A 20,758-nucleotide genomic window follows, 5' to 3' on the forward strand; every position below is an offset into this window, starting at 1 on the left:
CTCACTTTTCGCCTGCATGTTTTTATTACCCTCCCGAAAAGTCGAAATCGCTTTTTATTGTAATATGACTGAAATTTGTTTACTGCACGTTCCTTTCGATATTATTTTTGTGTGCTATACAACACATCACATAGGTATTGTTTATTTGTTTATACATGGGTATATCAGTCAAGAGGGGGTGGAGTGAGAGCACTAAAAATATACCAAGAAAAATACCGTATTACAAAAGTCTTTAGGTCACGCGACCGTTCTACCTACGGACGTCTCCTGTCAATACACACTCACACAGAAATACCCTTTGCAGGCAATCGTGTGGAAAAAATCAAGCTGCTCATTTGATTCTATCACGAGAAAACATATTATATACCTACGATCTACATAAGTATATAAATATATGTACCGTCGTACACCCATATAATATTGTTTTTTAATATTAGTATACTTTTTTTATATTTCGTTCATATTTAACCGTTTGACAATTTTGAACGAAAATTAAATAAAAACCACTCGCCGAACAATATAAAATCGCTTGTCAATAAACTTACCGAGATAGAGATCTTCGGGGTAAAATATTCCATTTTTCTACTGTTATATAGGATCGATGACCCTCTATAAGTTTTGCATAACGTCAATTAAAACCATTTTGTCGTAACAAAGGATACTCCTTCTATTTGGTAACAGCGACCGCCGCCACCGCTACCGCCGCGCCGTCTTCCCGTCCCTCCAATAGCCGTATGAAGTCCGATTGTGTTTTTGTATGTAAATATACATCCATCCGCTATCTTGATTCCACCGTCCAAACTCAATTAATGAATTCTCCTTTTTACATTTTTTTTTATCCCCCCTCTCCCCAGTGCACCCACTTATCCACGTCGCGGTTTCTTCCGAGAAGACATGACGCTGACATGTGCCACGGACATCAAGGTTAATTAGAGCGATATACGAGCTCACCGGTGCATCTATAAAAGTCATTGAAAGTCCATCCTCGATGGTTCATCTTCAAAACCGTGAGAAAATACCGTTAGCAGCTGTTAAAAAATTATTTCATTTTTTTTTACCCGGTCCTTTTGTTTTATTAAATGTAAACCCCAGTTTGTTATCAAGCATACGGGGACAATCCGGTTTATTTTTTTCATTAACAAGAGGATTAAAAAAAATCATATCTCTTACATGCGGCATTACAACGGTTAAAATATAAAAAAAAACACCACTAAAACGGTATTAAAATGTTTCTTTTTTTTCGATCAAATTTTATCTTATCTTAATTTTTCTATGTACATATAAATTAAATTAATCAAATTGTCTTTATGTAGCTACACATAACATGCAATTAATATTATGATCAAATAAATTACATTAAATACTATTCATTTCATGTTCATTCGATTGCTTTCAATATTCAAAACATGTTATCAGTTTAATACGTAATACTTAAGGCGTCATTTGCTAGTTTCATTATAATGTATACTGCAGCAATTTTAAACTCACAAAAAATAATAATCAAATGCTTAAAACTTACTTAAATTAATAAAGTTATTCGGGTTTTATATAATATTTTTGTGATTATCACCATAAATAACTACAGATTTTTAACAAATTCTTTGTTCAATCTCAAAAAAAGTTATTTAACAAAAATTCATTGATATCAAAGGTCTCGATTCATTGGTATCGTAGCTGGATGTAATGATATCGTGTATCCATTATGTAATATGTAATTATATTAATATTAAAAGATGCAGACTATAATTTTCAACTTTCATTTTACCGGTCCATTTCGGCCGGTCATGGATCGCCACCACCGGTCAAGTATATACATGTATATATTATAATATTATGTTTCAATATTTGAACGCAAACGTTTTGGAAAAATATTTGCAATTTTAATTATCTAGCTCCCGCCGGTGTAATATCTTATGCCTCGATAAAATATTATTAGTCACTATATTATGCCTTTTGCTCCCATCGCGGAAACAATGATACGAGAAATACATTTTTTTAGTATTTAAATTATTGTACAGTAGTGAGCGTGCATTCGAATCACGTCGGCCGGCGGAAACCAACCCGTGAAGCGGTCCGAAATCCGAAGGCCTGATGGTGGCAGCAGTACGCGTAAACCTATTATTGTAAAACAATGAAAAATTGTATCGAAAAAAAAAAAAAATAATCGAAAATAATTATAAAAAAATACTCAGAACACAATGCCTTAAAATCGCCGGACCGAGGAAACAACACCTAGCGATACTAATGGTGGATAGGGGGAGGGGGCGCACCACAATGGCGGCAGTTCGGACCCAGCAATTTCATACGCAAATACTTATACATAATAGTAATAATAATAATAACAACAACAATAATAATGATAATATTATTATAATGCGAGTAGTAAAACAAAACGAAAAACGTCGTCGAGGCTTCCGAAAGAAATAAATTCGAACGCGGCACGCGAGAAATGCGAATGGGGCCATAAATAAAACGCCGCCACTGCGTTTATTTTTCTGCTAAGAAAATCCCGCGCGCGCGTATTTTATAATATAAATAGGTAAACCTATAGTATTGTCGAGCTGCCCCGGGGCGGACGGCGCCGCCCAACCCCCTCGAAAGTAAGAAAAAAATTATTGTTATTACAATATCGTTATCTGATTTCGCTGGCCAAAAACGCCACACGAACCGCGGTGCACAAAATCTCCGATCAAAATTAAATTTATCGTGTTTCCCACTCGTGTGTACAGCGGTGTTTTCTTAACATGATATTATTATTTCTGTGTAAGAAAACAAATTTTAAACAGATAAAATTAAATGTTTAAAAAAAAACGAAGTGGTGCCCGTCGTTAGCGAAAAGAACGACAACTACTCACTCGATATTACCATAGGCACTCGATAATAATATAATACAACGACACTGCACAATACGACGATCGCAACGTCGTGGCATATTATTAATAATTAGGCATTATTATTAATATTATAATCTCGAAAGGTTTGCGGCTGATCGTCTTGGTTCGGATTCGCGGCGAGGTCGTTAAACGTCTGGTGACGTATACGCGATGCGATAAAGAAAGAACACCAGTTATAATATGCACTCTAAAACACATGTACACACACACACACACACACACACACACCTACACACACACTCACAAACACACACACTGCACATATGTAAAGTTCCCGACCTAAGTCAACGTTGGGCTAGGCTAATATCGACGTCGGCGGTGGCGGCGCGGCGTACAGTACTGTCTGCGTCTTCGTTCGTCCAACAACCGCGGGTGGCGTCTAACCGCGAAATTCGCCGTGATGATGTTATTGTCGACGCGGTTGGCGCGATAAGCAATATTGCAATAATATATTAACTCATTATTATTTCAAAGTCGTTCGAATAAAAACAAGGAAAAATGCTTTGATGGTTCGTCGGATTTACCATGAAATCCAATTGTTTAGACTTTCAGATTAAAGTGAGTAATACAATAGTTACGACTCGCGCGTACATTTTAGTTTTTTTTCCGCCACACACGCGTTCACCGCACCGATTTAACTGGGTCAACCAGCCGCCGCCTCCGCCGCCGCCGCCGCCACCGACGGGGTATGTTTGTTCTATACATTCTTTCTTATTCGATTTTATACATAACTTATTTTATTTATTATTCCTATTTACTCTTACAGCCGAGCACCAACGTTTTCCAAACACGCCTACACACAATTTAAAGTGCACACACAACAGTTGCATAGGTCTTGCGCTCCGACATGTGGCCGACGGCGGCTGTGCGGCGTAGCGCGCGTCCTGCTCGCGTTTCCGTCGGTGCACGATCGCCGAAATTTTAAAAACGGATACACTCAAACCGTTCACTGTTTATCAATAGATATTGTCTAACGACTTGCATAATATTAATATTATGACATTATAATAGTGTCGTTGTACCGGCCACAAATCAATCGTGACTGCGGGGTGGTCTTCTTGTCTTCCGCGACGCGTCACAACTCGCCCGGATTCCTTCCGCGTCCTTGTCCGCTATTTTTAGACTATATCTAATTATAATACGTCCGCCCGGTCGTGAACCCGAATCCCACCGCTCACCCGCTCACCATCCCAACTCACAGAAACCCAAAAACCACACGGGACCCCCTACCGAGTGTCCTAGTCGTTTGGACTACATTTTTTTATGATTTATTTTTCGATTCGTCATCTTTTATTATTATATTTATTTGTATAAATATATATGCATCGCGTACCGACATACAGCTCTCGTCCTCTGCGTGCATATTTACACTGACCCACCTCAACACGATAAGCGTTATCATTGCGCGGTGCGTTGACCCGAGTGATAGGTACAGCTCATAATAATATGTCAGGCGTCAGCTACATAATAGACATTAATACATAATATAGTACCTACGTCGTTGATGAATGACGACGCGACGATGCGAGTCACGACTGTAATTTCACATCCATCGGCATTATACATTCCGCAAATCTGCCCGTCTGTTATTTGTTTTTAGATAGTGTTGCAGTTAATGCAATTGATATTAATCAATCGGAAGATTTGTTTATATTTTTTTCCGTCATAATAATCATTATTATTTCAGTACTGATACGCATCGAGGAACGGGTTGATGGATTGTGTCTGTCTGGATAGTTCATTAGTGTTCATTAGTCGTGTTTGACGGGTTTCCGAAAGGGTTGTTTGTTAAATTTTTTTTTTCCCGTTACGACCATCACCTGGTGTTTCGAACCGTCGTAGACACTATCTTATGTTGACCTTATGTTGACTACTACGGTGGTGGTGTTTTGCAGGTGATCATAGGCACGCGGGGTGTGTGTTTGTGTTCCGTGGATGACGTCACCGAGTACAGCGTAAATCAAAATTAATAATATTAAAATTAATTTCCCCCTGTTATTTTTTTTCTGTACTTTGTCTTATTTGCAACCCGTGTCGGCCGCCGCCGACGCGACGTCGTGTAAATGTTCGGATATCAGTCAAACGGCGTTCGGGCGAGCGAGAATAAAAAATAGTTTTTAATCATCGTCGGAATCCATAAAAATCACATCGGCTGCGTTAAGTGTCTGTAATGGATTTACCCCTTTTTACCACTATACTTTCAGTCGGTGCTAAATAAAAAAAAAAATATATATATATATATCACGGCCATCACCGTTGCCGAGAAAATGCAATCAATGTTAAGTGGTTTATTGTTTTTAACCGTAGTTGTTGTAGTGTCGTCTCGTGTTTTTTTCCCTATTTTTTGCCAATTTTATTTTATGTTTACGCGACTAAAGCACTCGCATGATGCTTATGTCCGTGCAGTAGTATATACATTATGCAATATTATGTTCCTTGTATTATACTGTATATGAGCTATTGTATTTAAGTGTATCATATGTGTTTGTGTTTGTGTTTAATCTATAATATAGTATAATATGCAATAATAGTGTGTTACACCGGGCGACGATGACACGGCAGCGACGTGGAGGCGGCGACGAAGTATAATTTTTTAATTGCTCGGGTTTAATTAACCGCACGGGTGGGTTAAAAAAGCAGCATTTCAATTAATATTTTAAAGCGAAATAAAAAAAAAAGTCTGTAACCTAGTAATTCAACCCCATACTAGGGGTTTATTTTTTTTAATTAATCCCTCGTTTCAACGCGTTATAATACATATGATCTCGCGCATACGGTTTTAAAACGTCAGGTGTGCCAACCCTCGCGAGGCCTAATACGCGGCGTGTTTATTTTACCCCATATACGAGTATTTCAATTTTTTTAGTTTCTTCCCCCTCCCCCCGTCCTCAAACCCTTTTGCCGCTGTGGCTGCTGACACACAATAATATGTTGTACCCTTTTTCGTCACGCACACCGTATACCGGTCCCGAACCGGCTCTGTCCGCGTACAGCAGCCGAGTTCAGTAGTAGCAGTGGTAGCAGCCACAGTTTCGTCTCGCGCGTTGTATTTTTTGATTTTTTCGATTATTATTGTCGTCATGATTGTCGATATCATGGACGCAAAACCTTCACCGCTGCCGTCTCCACGACAATCGTCCACACCTCCACCGCTTACCTACTCACGGCCGTTTCGTTTGTGCTACAGATATTCATGCAAAAGTCGGCGGCCATGCAGATGCAGGCTCGCGACTTCGGCCGGCCAGGCAGCATCGGTGGTAGTTCGTTAAGTGGCAGCGGCCTGGAAGTGAGCAAACCACACCAATGCCAGCAATGTCTCAAGTCGTTCAGCTCCAACCACCAGCTGGTCCAACACATTCGCGTCCACACCGGCGAGAAGCCGTACAAGTGTTCCTACTGCGAGCGCCGGTTCAAACAGCTCAGCCACGTCCAACAGCACACCAGACTGCATACAGGTACTGAATAAATATCACTAAATAGTATAATAGTACATACTATACATGAGTACCACACATTTGTATAGCATGTATTATAGTTTCTAAAAATAACCGTATAGGCTGTAATGTTAAATAATAATAATAATAATATGGGTAATATATTATAAGGGGCGATTTGATTATGGTTCGATATAAAATTTGTATGCTTGACTTTAAAATTACATCAGTGTGCAAATAAACTAAATTAGCAAATAGCTAGCAGCAAATAGTGAAAGCGCAAAAATTATATACACCTAACACTTGTGTCTGGGTGGGAGCGTAAGTTGCCGGAATTTCACAGCCACTGTTCGAACTGTAATTATGGGAAATGGATTTTTAGAAGCAACGAAAAATAAAGGGATAACGCGATTGCGAGGAAAAGTAAATAAAAAAAAAATTCTTTTTATAGAATGTCGTGCACTTATATATATATACACTGATTCTGCTGCGACGACGAGGTAAAACACAATAAGAAAGTCGAGTAAAGTTGTTATATTGTTTTTAATTCCTGCAAGCCCACGAATTTCCAATCATATCCAACCAATTTGCACCCTCTCCTCCGTGTCCTCCAGCACCTCGCGGAACTCACCCCTCGCCCATTATCGGTTGTAGACGTTTTTTCTGTTCGACATTTTCTCAGGCGCATTCGCTTATATTATTATGTATTCAAACTTTTTGAAAAGCCTTTCCATCCGCTGCCTGTAAAAATGTACCGTTGTGTTCTGTTTCGGGATTGGTGAAAAAAAATATATATATTTTCCTAAAAGCCGAAACGGTGACGGAGTTTTAATTATACATTTCGACCGATAAGTTTTACAAAATAGTCACGCCGACGTTTTTACTAATCGAATGAACACCCAGCTTTGTCTTTTTACGACAGAGTAAAAAATAAAAACTGAGTACCTAATATCTCATTTTTTTTCACCGTTATTCTGGCAATTTTTTGTTATTGATTGAAAAGATCTCATTATACATAATCATATGACGTCCGACACTCCACTGTGAAATTACGAATTATTATATAATGCTCTGCAATTATAAAGGTACTGCAGTAGATATAATAAAACATTCTATGCTCTAGTGCAACGGTGACGACGTGCACTTCACAAAACTGTTTACATCGCTTATATATAATAGATATAAGCAGTCTCATGGCGTATCGATAACATATTATATTATTATATATTATGTTTTATGTACAATATAAATTATAAAGTTAATACGAACATATTATTATACTCTTTATTTAATTGAACGAGATAAAGACAGCAGATTAACTGAGAACACAGTCGCGGGCCGTGTCAGTGAACCGCTGTGCAACTTTATCAGTGGTGGACGAGAGGCGTGATCTCCCCGATCGCCGCAGAGCCATGTATATCTCGCGTTGTTCAGACGATATGAATTGATTTATTTGCTAATAACGTGTGCAACATTTTATTGTTATTTTTCTCTTTTACGACCAAACTGCGTCAAGTACGGATAATTCATTAAAAACCAAACGCATCGATAAGCGAATAACAATTATTAATTATTATTATTATTGTATTAAAATCTAGGTCAGCCGTAATTCACGAATTATTAATAATTATTATTACAAGAACGCATATAATAATGTGTGAATAATAACAGTAACCATCGTACTATCGTATAGCTTCAGTATAATATACACGATCCGCCTGATGAAATTTATATAAATAATGCGTTTGAGCTTTGACAATTGAAATGTAAATATATCCCTCTGCAGACCATAAAAAAGATTGCAGTGAGCATCAACAATTTACAAGTGGAAAAAAAACTAAATAAATAAATGGAATGAAATTAACACGAAAAAAATATAATCATTTTTTTCGCATTTCCCGAATAAATCACGTTTCGAAAAATGGTCCATCATTAACAGCTATTCATTCCCGTTAATTTTCTTCCCTTCAATATTCTCGGAGAAAAGTGTCCCCCTTTTTATGAATATAAAAAGAGCGACGAAATACGAAAAAAACCTTCTTGATTTTTCTCTACAGCAACGACCACGGTGGCTGCGCGCACGGACCCTTGTCAACTCATTGGTCGTTTTATTGTTATTTACTTTTAACAGATATTGGAAAAAAAGGGCGTTTCGCAGGCACTCCCGCGTTGTCGCATAAAAAAAAAATAATATAAAAAAAAACAAACGAAAAAGTTTCCAATTATTCTCTGATAAATTCAATATCATCAACAAGTAGCCTGGCACCGCTTTTTTGCTCCATTTAATCCTGACATTTATTAAAAAGTAAATATGTATATAATATAGTAAACACTTATGTTTGAATATTTTTTTAAATTTTAATAGAAACACTAATTTTTTCCCCCGTTGTGTCCCCTCCACCATTTCTGTATATAATAATCATAGCTAGGTAGATAATATAATAATATAAAGTTTTAATAGAGCATCATCGGAGAGACTCCGTTTTTAATTAATAGCCAAACAAATATTGGTCTTTCCACTTACACACACACACACCACTATAATACTCAATTATTATTTTTATTATTTTACGTACGATTCGTACGCGTGCGATTAAAACTGCAGCTGCGTCAGAACTGGCTCTCACACGCCACACATCGACATCGTATGTTATATTATAATAATAGGTAATATCTCACATTCTCATTTCTCACCCCCTCTGGGTGGGGTTTGGCGCGCACATGTGGGCGTGTGCGAAATCAAACATGGCTGATGTCCAGCACCGTGTACGCAAAATACACTAGGGTAATACGAATGTTATCGATGTAATAGAATAATCCTAGAAAAATGATGATTATTATTATATACCCATGTACACATTGATAAAATATACGTAATGCAATGATATAATAATTATAATATTATGATGTTAAGTACCTATTTTGTGGCATCAGGATGATGTAGGTACAATGTTTGGTTGTCAACGTCGACACCGATGAGCTATACTTTACCGTACCTAATGATTAATGAGTAATGACTAATGACTAATAATTTGTAAATGATAAAATAACATGGCGTACCTAGGTATATAACAAATTTAGATGAAATGTCGTTCTTGCATCGCGGTCAACTATAATATTAATATGTACTATTATATTATACACTGTATGTGTAAATTGTATAACAAATACACTATACGCTGACAACCCTGTCATTTCCACCGATACAACTAACCACCAATGTGTGAATTGTGTCTAATCGCAGTCACGACGAATATTATTAAAATATTTTTATTATACATGCATGTGATATGTTATAATTTATAGAAATGTAATAATCATTTTCATCGGGGTTCGTTTTACGGTTAGGTTAGTTTAAGTAATAAGTACAAGTTAGGAGTAAACCGTTGACCATACACTAAAAATTATAAACGGATACTACACATTTAATTATCAACAGAAGAATATCATTTTTCTTTTTTTCTATAATTTAATATTGTTTGTATGTTTCCAAAAATTCCCTGATATTGATAATCAGAATACATCAAATAGCAGATCAAACACTGCAGCGAACTTTTAATTGTTTTTACATGTATTTTAAAACATATAATAATACGATTATTTTTCAATCGCAATTTTCAGTGCCTACAAATTATAAATTATATTACACATAAACGCAGTTTGTATTTTAAAAAAGGCTACTTTGTCCACGGGTATAAACTCATTACTATTAATATCCCTCCACATTTCTGAACTTTTTAATGCCCACGAATGGTCATTCAATTATGTAAAACGAAATAAAATCGGTATCGAATGAGAAAAAAAATTCATATCCAAAAATTGATAAATACACAATATTATAGCAACGGCAGTTCGTAAATGTGATTTTGGTCGGGCTCCGGTGGGAATGAATCAAATTACCGAAACCAATTTCCGCGTGTACGCCAATCTCCGGTGAAAAATGTTACCGTCGACAAAAAAGAATCGCTGTTAAAAATTATTTTATATTATTAACACGTGGTGGTAAAAAGACGTTAGAACTTTTTTCCGCGGTCAACAGTTTCATACCCATATTTCATAATGATAATTTAATACTATAATAACTGGTCTAATATTCTAATTTCTGTCCATAATATTTGTACCTACATAAATGACGCCGAATACGAATGCGACCAGTGCGCGAGCGTTTTTACTCGCCTGCAGTCGCCGGGGGTTGTACTTCGTCACCGGCGCAGTAGTCAGCGGGGAGGTGGAGAGCTATAATAGATACGACAGGTAAATTGCCGAGGCAATCAAACCGCTTGTAAGAGGTATAATATCCAATGATAATAATGACAACAATACCTCATGTAGGCTCACTGCTACTACCTATGTAGGGTACGACAATATATCCGCGATGCACACAACAATATATTATTATTTATTACAATATGTGTGCGAACGTTATTATCGGCGAATTACGACTTTGCGGGCATACCTACACATCGCACAGATACTGTACACAATATATACATTATACATATATGAGGCCATAAGTATGGCATGGACGGCGGTCACGAACAACGAGCGGCCAGCAACATCGACGACGGCGTTTCGTGTACGTATTATAAACAAGAAGCACCCCGGACGTACCTATTGGAATTAATTCGTATTATTCGCATTTCGCAAATAATTTTCTAATAAAATATATATAGCACAAATAATAACAATAATATATTCACCGGAAGTACCGGCACCAGTTTCGTAGCGGTGTGTGTTAATATTTTAAAGCGACGCGCAGTGTATAATGCGTACATTATGTACGACCGCGTAATGAGCGGCGGCGGTGGGAAGAACGGCCGTCGTAGGTACGAAATAAACGTGGAAACGGCACGCGCGGACGGTCGAGAAATATAATAATATAATACGTAAAGTAATACAGCGCCACTATACCTATTTGTATAATATATTAGTATAAAGACGTCCGCCGGACACGTCCCGTGCGGCGGCGGCGGCCGACTGATTGGCGGCAAATCGGTCTTAACTGGCGCGCAATGGCAGTTTATCTGAACATTTGCATATTATATTATTGTTGTTATTATTACGAAGTCAACGTTTAGGTATATCGTACATGCATAGTATCATTTGCATATTTGAAATATTTATTGCACATTTTCGATGGGATATTATTTATTTATAGATTTAGGAACTATACTAGGTAGTGGGTACCTACATAATAAACAGTGCGTTTTAACCCGACATAGCTAGACGACCTCAAAAAAATCAGTTTAGTGGTTCAATGTACCAACATCAATCTGAACCTTTAACCTTATTCCTTCAATTACCGCCCTCTCTAGGATAAGTATCAAGAGTACAAACAATTGTTTAACTTCACATTTTGTAATAGTAAGATCAATTAAAAATTATTTTAATAGCGTATGCTTTTGAAAACGAAAAACTTCATGATTTTAAATCATTTAATGCATTTACATGAGAAAATCGTACGCCCTATTACTATGTATAATTATAATATGCATTTGTTATGCATACATATATATGTGCTATATTACTATATGGGTAATCTAAATAATATCCATAATGATCGTTGCGACCCGAGAGAACTGCGGAAGGTCTAATTTAATGCCATTATTTAGTTGGTGAAACATCCTGGTACCTATATAATAACACAAATAAAGAAAAACATTAGGTAGGTAGGTACCTATATTATTTTTACAACCAAAATCTAGAATATTCAAAACGAGATTTTTTGATAAAAACTCACGGACTAAAAATGTATATAATTACACGCCCCCTCTGGGTCGTACATAATGATTTATCTTTAAACGTTACTGACACAATACTCATTTGTTCAAACGATTACAACGTTTCATTTTTTCACGTAAACGAAATAATGCGTCTTAGTTGTTCGATACTAAAAAAGTACCCACAAATCATTTTCTATTGTTTTTTTACAAAATTTAATTTATAAAAACAATTTTGGATTTTATACTGCCTACTGTTCATGTTTAATAAGCCTACATAGATACTTCCGATTTACAAATAATAATACAATATATTATAAATATTATATCGTATGAATATAATATAATACTAAATACTATATTAGTGAGTCTAAAAAGTTGTACTTTTAACCTTATACGCATTAAATATGTGGCGGGGATCACATATTCGTTACGCGTTCAACGGTTAATAATAATATACGTTTTAACAAGGTAATTTACCCACATTAAATTAGTCATTAGGTAGGTACTTATTATACATTTCATCGTGATATAGGTATGTTGATGTATTATGTAACCCTCCTCCTAGTGAATTTTAAAATTGTTATATGAAATGTAACAGAATATCATTTGATATACCTTTTCATAAACTTTTTAACGGCGAATGCGTATTTCGTATATTAGATAAATCTTCAATTTTATTGCATCTAAAATACAAACTGGAATTATTGATTTCTATGAGTAAATATAGGCAGTTCTCTCTTTCTCACTCGGTCTCTCTCGCTCTCTGGACCCTAACTGGGACGCTTTTTAGATGAAGGAAAGGAGGGCGGCGGGAATTGAAATGGAAGTGGTGGCGGACACCCTTTTTGATGGTCGTCAACGTCGGATGCGGTGGCGGCGTCGGCGTCGGTTGCGGTGGGGGGTAAATTGCTGCATTGATGGCCGCGCGAAAATGGGTTTGGTCTAGCCGTGTCTAGCGATTTCACTATTGGTCAACACGTTTGGTCTATGCATTACGCGTTCCGCGTTCACACACGATGTCACGTGGTGCCAGTGGCGGTCGTGTACTGTACGTGTTCTATACAGCCACTACAGTGGCGTCATGAAATCGCGGTTCTCGGTTTATATGTCTGAACTCTTGAACTCATTTTGCCTTTCCGAATACCACCAACAACAAAAAAAAACGTTCATTAGCGAATAGGCAGAAATGAAATAAGTAATCGAGAAATAGAATGGTATTATTATTATTATTATATTTTTTTTCATATAATATATTTTGGTAAGGCCAATTTAATCCAGGAAACCAGAAGACATTAGTGGACGATACCTGCTGTGTTAACGGGAAGGGTTGAAAAAAATGTATAAGTTAAAACTCACGCGAAACGTACGCACTTAATTTCCGTAAAAGGGTCACGATAATAAGGTGGTGGTGAGTGTTTAAGTTTCTTATACATTTTTTTTCTCGTCTAACACAGTTAATTTTGTAGCCCTTGTCCACGCCCACCGTTGTCATCAACCGCACGGTCATTAGCATATAAACGAAGCAAAGGCGATACAGTATTATTATTAAGTGTCCGGAAAAACTGAGCCTTTTTTCCGTATAATAATAACAATATTTCTTTGGGCAAACGACAAGTACTTTGTAATCGTATTCCGGTCACGTATTTTGCGAGGTGAGAAAAAGTGGTTGTTAAAAATTACGCTACTTAAGTTGCCTCTATACAAATCGATCGGTTAGTATTTTTATTTCACGTATAAATGTGATGACGACAAGGTCGGAGAATAATTGTTAGCTACACGCAAAATGTGAAACAACTACCTATAATAATGTTGGTTGTGTAACTGTAATCTATACATTATAAAAATATTTAGTCCATATAACATTTAGCGTGCATCCACGCACATCTTTCCATTAATTTTTTGCTCCAAAACAGTTTATCTGATAAATATCAGTGCACATATCATCAAGTATACAGATACCATCAAGCTGTCGTCGAAGTAACGTACGTTTGTGTGTATAATATTATATAATATATGTATACACCTATACGTAGGTACGCGTTTGTATTGCATCTATAATCTATATGCACTCGGTTCTCATATTTTATCACTTTATATATTTTATATATATATATGTATATACTTGTATGCGTTGTGTGAAATATATATTATAATATTTTATATACATACAAGAGTGAGTTCGGGCAATGTTCCAAGTCCGACGACGGTCGATGTATGCCTCTCGTCGTATACGTATATTGTGTATGGAGCGTGTGTGTATGTGTTTGTGTGTTTATAAGGCGCAAGTGAGTGTGTGTAGAAAGTGTCTCCGAACAGGGTCACTTTAGGTCTAGCTCGCGATGTACGATGATTTACAGCAGAATTTATCGACATTATACACGTTGGGTTAATGAAAAAGTGGACAAAGTTCATTAAGTATGTAGATTCAGCTGAACACTTCGAGGCAATAAATTATTGGTCACGTTCCGAATGGATTAAATCGACTTCTTACATATATTTATTTTTTTCTCTTCTTTTTTCATTTTTCTTTTTTTTTTTTACATATCGACGGGATTACTTCTCTTCTTTACCTACTCGATATTTTTTTCTTATTTTTCCAATCTTGCGCTCGTTATATGTATACATACACACTTATATATATATATACCTGTAGTGTGTGTGTATAGACTTGTGTACGCGCAGTGTGCACCGCAGCGGCGGTTATAGGACGCGTACACATAGAGAATGTTAACGGAAAACAAGCCGTTTATGGGCACGAACGACATTTATTGGACATAGGCACGCATCGGTAAAAAGAAAAAAATTATAATAATCCACCCAACCCGCTCACAAACGTATACCGCTTATCTTAACAGATTTTTCCTCTTTTTATCCGTCCAATTTATGTTTGCACAAATACGGCCGTATAATACAATTTATCATAATATTATGCAACGACGAGAATAGGTTTATTATTATATTTAGAATCACTTCATTATAATGTTATATTATATTATATTGACATAGGCAGATATAGATATTAATATAATATAATATGCTCGGGATAAGTTCGGGAATTATAGTTATATGTGCTGTTGTTCGCGTTATTTTCAAGGTGATCACTACTATATACAATGTGATAATATTGCAGTTGAAAGGTCGATCTGGTATACATGCATTAATGCACTTACAATGTTCTATAATCAGTTATTAATTCTCAGCCACAACTAGCCATTTTTCAATTTCAATCCAATCTTTATTAAGATATAATACAAAATTACAAACTAATAATTGTAATCATTACTATAAGTTATAATAAAAATCACATTCGTTAGTAGTTACTATAGTTCCTAAGAAAAAAAATAACTATTATAAATGAATACATTAAGAGCTGTAATGCATTTTAACTAATAGCAAAATTAGGGTAGCTTTCTCAGTAATATATACGTATACGTCGATATTAAGGTCTGACCACTGTGATTTTACAGCATCATTCGTATAAATACCACGATTATAAACGTATAAACGATTGAAAACCACACGAAAAAAAGGTTGATGAAGCCAAAACATTACCTACTGTGCGACCGCCAACAATAATAATAAAAGGTCTTTTTTCTCCATTTTAATCCCGTCAAAGGGTTGAAAAGGGACTAAATTCAATTATTTATATTGTAGTCGCTTTCTGCAAACAATTACCGGACTTTTTTTTCCTCTTCGGAGAACTTTTTATTGGAAAAACAAAATAGCCTCCACCAGTTATATTGCCATTTACCTGTCACCAAAACCGTTTTACCGTGTTATTATTATCATTTAATATTATTATTATTTTACTTTGTCCGATTAAACACACACGAAATGTACAATTACTTAAAAGTGGCCTATTTTATGTAGAACGTAGTGTTTAAATTTTACACAGATAGGTGCAGTGTGTACATGATATACGTAAATGTAGTAATATTGTAATAATACTATCGCAGTGAGTAAACGTAATAATAATCAATAATATACATATATAACCCCACTACCTCATTTTTCAATAATATAATTGTTCAAAATATTTTTTTTTAAATTTTTAAAAGTATTCAAAGACCACATTTTCATTTTTTCTTATTTATTGTATCATTTAAAAAAAAAATTTGTATGGAGAAACAAACTTCTGTTTTCAAAAGAGAACCTTATTTTTATGGTCTTTAAATGCATATTTAAAAATTCCTAAAATCAAAATTTGAATGAATTCATTTCTAAATTTAAAAAAATTCGTTAAGCATACTTAGTGAATCGCCCGGTATAATAATGTTTAATATTGTATACATGTGTATGTAGACTATAGAGACAGGGCCGGACAATAAACAAAAAATACTATTGTCATTAGCCGCTGCTGTGCGTGCGGGCAATCGACAGGATGACGTATATGAATTTCGATATTGTGCGCATAATATATTTTATTATTTTGTATTTTTGTGGACCCCAGTGTTTTAAATCATTCTAGCAGAGCCGAATTGTTTTTTTGACCAAAAAACAACGCGGTGCTAGGGACTGTAAATAATATTATAATAATGAAAACACGCAAAAAACCGATGGGAATTGGACAAAAAATAACACCACCGCGGCGAAAAATATGAACGATGCGATTTATGTGTCCACCCGTTTCGGTACATAAATCTCGTGACATTATAATATAGATGTATTATACGCATACATGTGCATATATATATATTTTTTGCAACGTTTTTCCAAAAATCATTCAGGGAAAAATCCACCCGGTCTGCCACCCGTGTGTTTTTTATTGCACTGCCCTCAATCACGTTTGTTTTGGCAGCCGTATACGTCATTTTAACATGATTATATAATACACATCATGCATATGTGTAATGTACATATAGGTAATAACTGTTTATCGGTATATCGTATACGCAGCCTTCCCCAATCACACACAAAAAAATAAAAAACAGTTTGGAATACAAAACTATACGATAAATAAAAATTGTTTATACATAGGTAGGCGCATTCCACATTCACACACATTGAGTATAAATTAGGTATAAGAATAATGGTCGTGTGGAACGTGCAGCAACAATATTTCATAAAATATGCGCACTGTTATAGCAAACGAGTATTAATAGTGTTCGTTCTGAATTTACTAAGGGCCTTTGCAACAGCCTTTGTATATGCTCAAGTATAGTTCACTACAGTCGGTAGGTACTACGTGGTCCGCACGTTAGAATTTCTATGAATACTCTCCCACGGAAGACGCGCTAAGAAGCGTAGTGAACAAAAAAAAAAAAAAATAATAATAATAATAATAATAATAATGAAAAAAATTTAAAAAATAAATTAGTGAATCATTTTGAAATGCTCGCGTTAAAACAAAAGCGTCCGCGGGGATCGCGTTGCAGGCTGTGAAAAGGGGTTTAGACGAAAGGGGAATTATTATATTTGTTGACGCAAAAAATGCACATATCCGGGTAAAATTACCATAACGTGTCGGTAAAAATGTAACAAAAGAATATCTAATTGGATACGCGCGGTTCTCAAGGTGCCGCAGTATGTATCACTCGCGGCGGGATATACACGGGAGACGGCAGTGCATCGCGCATAGGTCCACGTATTATATAATACATATATATATATATAAATAATAGGCACTGTTAAAAACAAAAAGGGAAAAAAAGATATGAAAAAAAAAAATAAATAGAATAATATAATATAACGACGACTAGTGGAAAAAAATCAGATGGCATCGCGCTAACGTGTTAAAACAATAGCGGCTCTTCCTTCCGCAAAGGACCACATTTATATAATATTATATCGTTGCACGCGCGTACCTATACAGTACACATCGAGCTCAGCGCTGTATAATGTTTGTCAGTATTTGCATATGAAACGGCTGCGCTTATACGACTGCAGTATAACCGGTTATGATGGCATTTTTTTTTTTACTACTTTTAAGTTTTTGTTTTCTTCCGACACGCTATTATTACTATTATTATTATTATTATTATTATTATTATTATTATTATTATTATTATTATTATTATTATTATTGTGATTACTGTTGTATACTGTGACGGTTGAAACGCGTATTATATTTTCGTTGTTCATGTATTTTGTTTTCGTTGAACAGGAGAACGACCTTACAGATGCCACTTGGCCGAGTGCGGACGAGCTTTCATACAGCTGTCCAATCTGCAGCAACATCTCCGCAACCACGATGCCCAAGTGGAGAGGGCCAAAAACCGGCCGTTCCACTGCACCATCTGCGGCAAAGGTTTCGCCACCGAGTCCAGTCTGCGCACCCACACGGCTAAGGTGAGGAGACGTTGTTTCGATATCGTTATTTATTATTCGGTCCGCTAGTAAGACACACAACGCGCCCGTGTGTGTTCATTTTTGTACCTATAGGCAACGGCAGTGTATAATAATAATATATACCTACATTATATTATGTTGTATAGCAGGTGTCCAACGCTTATTAATAAAAAAAATATTATATTATATACAACGACCGTACTGTTCATGTGTGTGTGTGTGTGTGTGTGTGTGTGTATATACATTATATATGTGTAGAAATATAAGAGTACATACGTCTTTCTCGTATCGTTAAGAAATAACGTTATTAATTTATTATATACATACAAAATATTTTGTCAGTTTTAATCGAATTTCCGCTTACCAAATGCTGCGGTAGTCGACCGAATAGTGAGGCAGTGGCGTAAAAGGTAGACGACTTTGACCCAGTTATGTAGGTGAAGAGGATTTTCTCCACAGTAATGCGTAGGTTTTTATCCCTGCTTCTCCGTGTCGGCGATGACGACGATATATTATAGTCGTTGTTGTCATAACTTATCGCGAATGATGGTGTGCATCATAATTATAGTTTTGTGTCAATGCGTTTATGAAGAAAAATAGTGACTGATGGAAAATTCAATTATGATGTATACAAATGAAACAACTGCAAGAAAAAAATGTGTAAATATTATTACACACACACACAGTCCTATATTATATTTGATAGATTAAATAGGTTAGAGAAGTTGTTTTTTTTAACACACATACAATACTGCAAATTCATATAACTTTTGTTCTCACATATATATATTATGCACGTATATAATGACCATAAAATATATGCAGTTACTGGCTAGACGTACGGATTTTTAATCGTTTTGTCACGATAACGACCGCAATAATATTTTCCTCGTTATAGAATTATATTATATTATGATATATGTAATATGTATATAATATTCTGCTGTCTTCGTCGTGGTTGCCGAGATTGCATTACACGCAAGCGCGCACCATATTATTATTATTATTTTTATTATTATTATTATATTATATGTACTCGACTGGGTGACGAGGGTGTGTGAAGTAGCGGATAGCGCTACGGCCAATGAAATATAGTGACAACCCGGTGGCTTATTTGAAAAGTTAATGGGAAAAAGCTGGCGAAAAGGGTTTTAATTCTTACGGACATCTTATATTTTTAGTTAATTTTGTTATTTCTTCAAATCTGCCACGTTACGATTTTCACTGCTGTAATTAAAACTGCGAAAAATGGACTTTATTTCCCCTCTCGGCTTCACTTATCCCACCGGTGATGCCGTTGCCGCCGAACGTCGTCACGACTCCTGATGATCAGACTAAGCAAAAGCATCATTTCTTTTTCTTCTCGCTCTCGACAAGAAAACAGTAATACCACCAAATACGTGAACTATAAACAATTAAATATTCTCTTGGTTCCAAATTCTGTTAAATAAATATTGTAACATTATTCATATTGTTAAAAATATATAAAGGTAGATATTTTCATAACTTTGTTGATGAAATTTAGAATATAAAATGGGTCAACGTGTAAATGTGCTGTAATCACATTTTTTCGACGTTATTTTTATATTTCGCTCGTATATAATCTTGTAGGAAATCCAAAAGTATATGCAGTGTAAAAGAAAAAAATTTTATACTGTATTATTTGTCGTACGTGTAGTATACAGAACATGTGCCAAGTTGCAATAATAATTATTTCAATAGTGCGGTTATTACTACTACGAGCCGTTTGGAAACATTACACGTTATGACTTTGTTTAAGAACACACGTTATTTTAAAAATCCCGTAAACAAAACTCTCAGAAATCATAAAACAAATTAAAATATTTTTATTTATTTAAACTTTAAAGATAAGTTTTGAAAAATGATCCGGTCATAATTTTTAGTAGGTACTTATACGATTAAAATGACATTTCATTTTTTTTCAACTTTAGATGGGACACCTTTCATTTACGATCGTTGATTATTATTTATTGTTAATTTATGCCTCAAAGTTTGTATAGTCTAACGAAAGGGTGAAACATTTAACACAGTAGGGTAAAAGTTTTTCTTGTTTAAAAACGTTCCACTTCTTTTTTTCCATTTTATTTTTTTGTCGTGTTGAATTAACCAAAGTGTTTATTGCCCTATGCTTTTTTTTCCTTACCATAAAAAGACATATTTATATATTATATTATTATTGTTATGTTTAAATAATAATTTTTTTAAATGAATGTGCGTCCTTGATTGTGTCTATTCAATAATATTGTGGCAGTGATACGAAATACTTTTCTGCGAGCATGTATATAAATTGAATTTCTGCATAATATCGCCAAGTGACCGATCCATAAAAATAGAAACAACCATAAACACATTCTCGGGTCGTTAAACTTGGCGTTGCAATTCCAATGTGTTTTTGTGC

General features: G+C 35.4%; 1 protein-coding gene across 5 annotated transcripts in view; it reads left to right on the forward strand.

The window, feature by feature from the left end:
* Window positions 1-20,758, forward strand: part of LOC111042420 (Krueppel homolog 1-like) — a 100,016-nt gene that overhangs the window by 70,927 nt on the left and 8,331 nt on the right. For all 5 annotated transcript variants that reach the window (XM_022327018.1, XM_022327017.1, XM_022327020.1 and 2 more), the window contains 2 exons: window positions 6,082-6,349; window positions 18,155-18,339. In XM_022327018.1, the coding sequence (XP_022182710.1) occupies window positions 6,082-6,349; window positions 18,155-18,339 (453 nt within the window). The remainder of the gene's footprint in view (window positions 1-6,081; window positions 6,350-18,154; window positions 18,340-20,758) is intronic.

The sequence above is a fragment of the Myzus persicae genome, unplaced genomic scaffold (assembly GCF_001856785.1).
Source record: "Myzus persicae strain clone G006 unplaced genomic scaffold, MPER_G0061.0, whole genome shotgun sequence".
In the NCBI taxonomy this organism is placed as follows: domain Eukaryota; kingdom Metazoa; phylum Arthropoda; class Insecta; order Hemiptera; family Aphididae; genus Myzus; species Myzus persicae.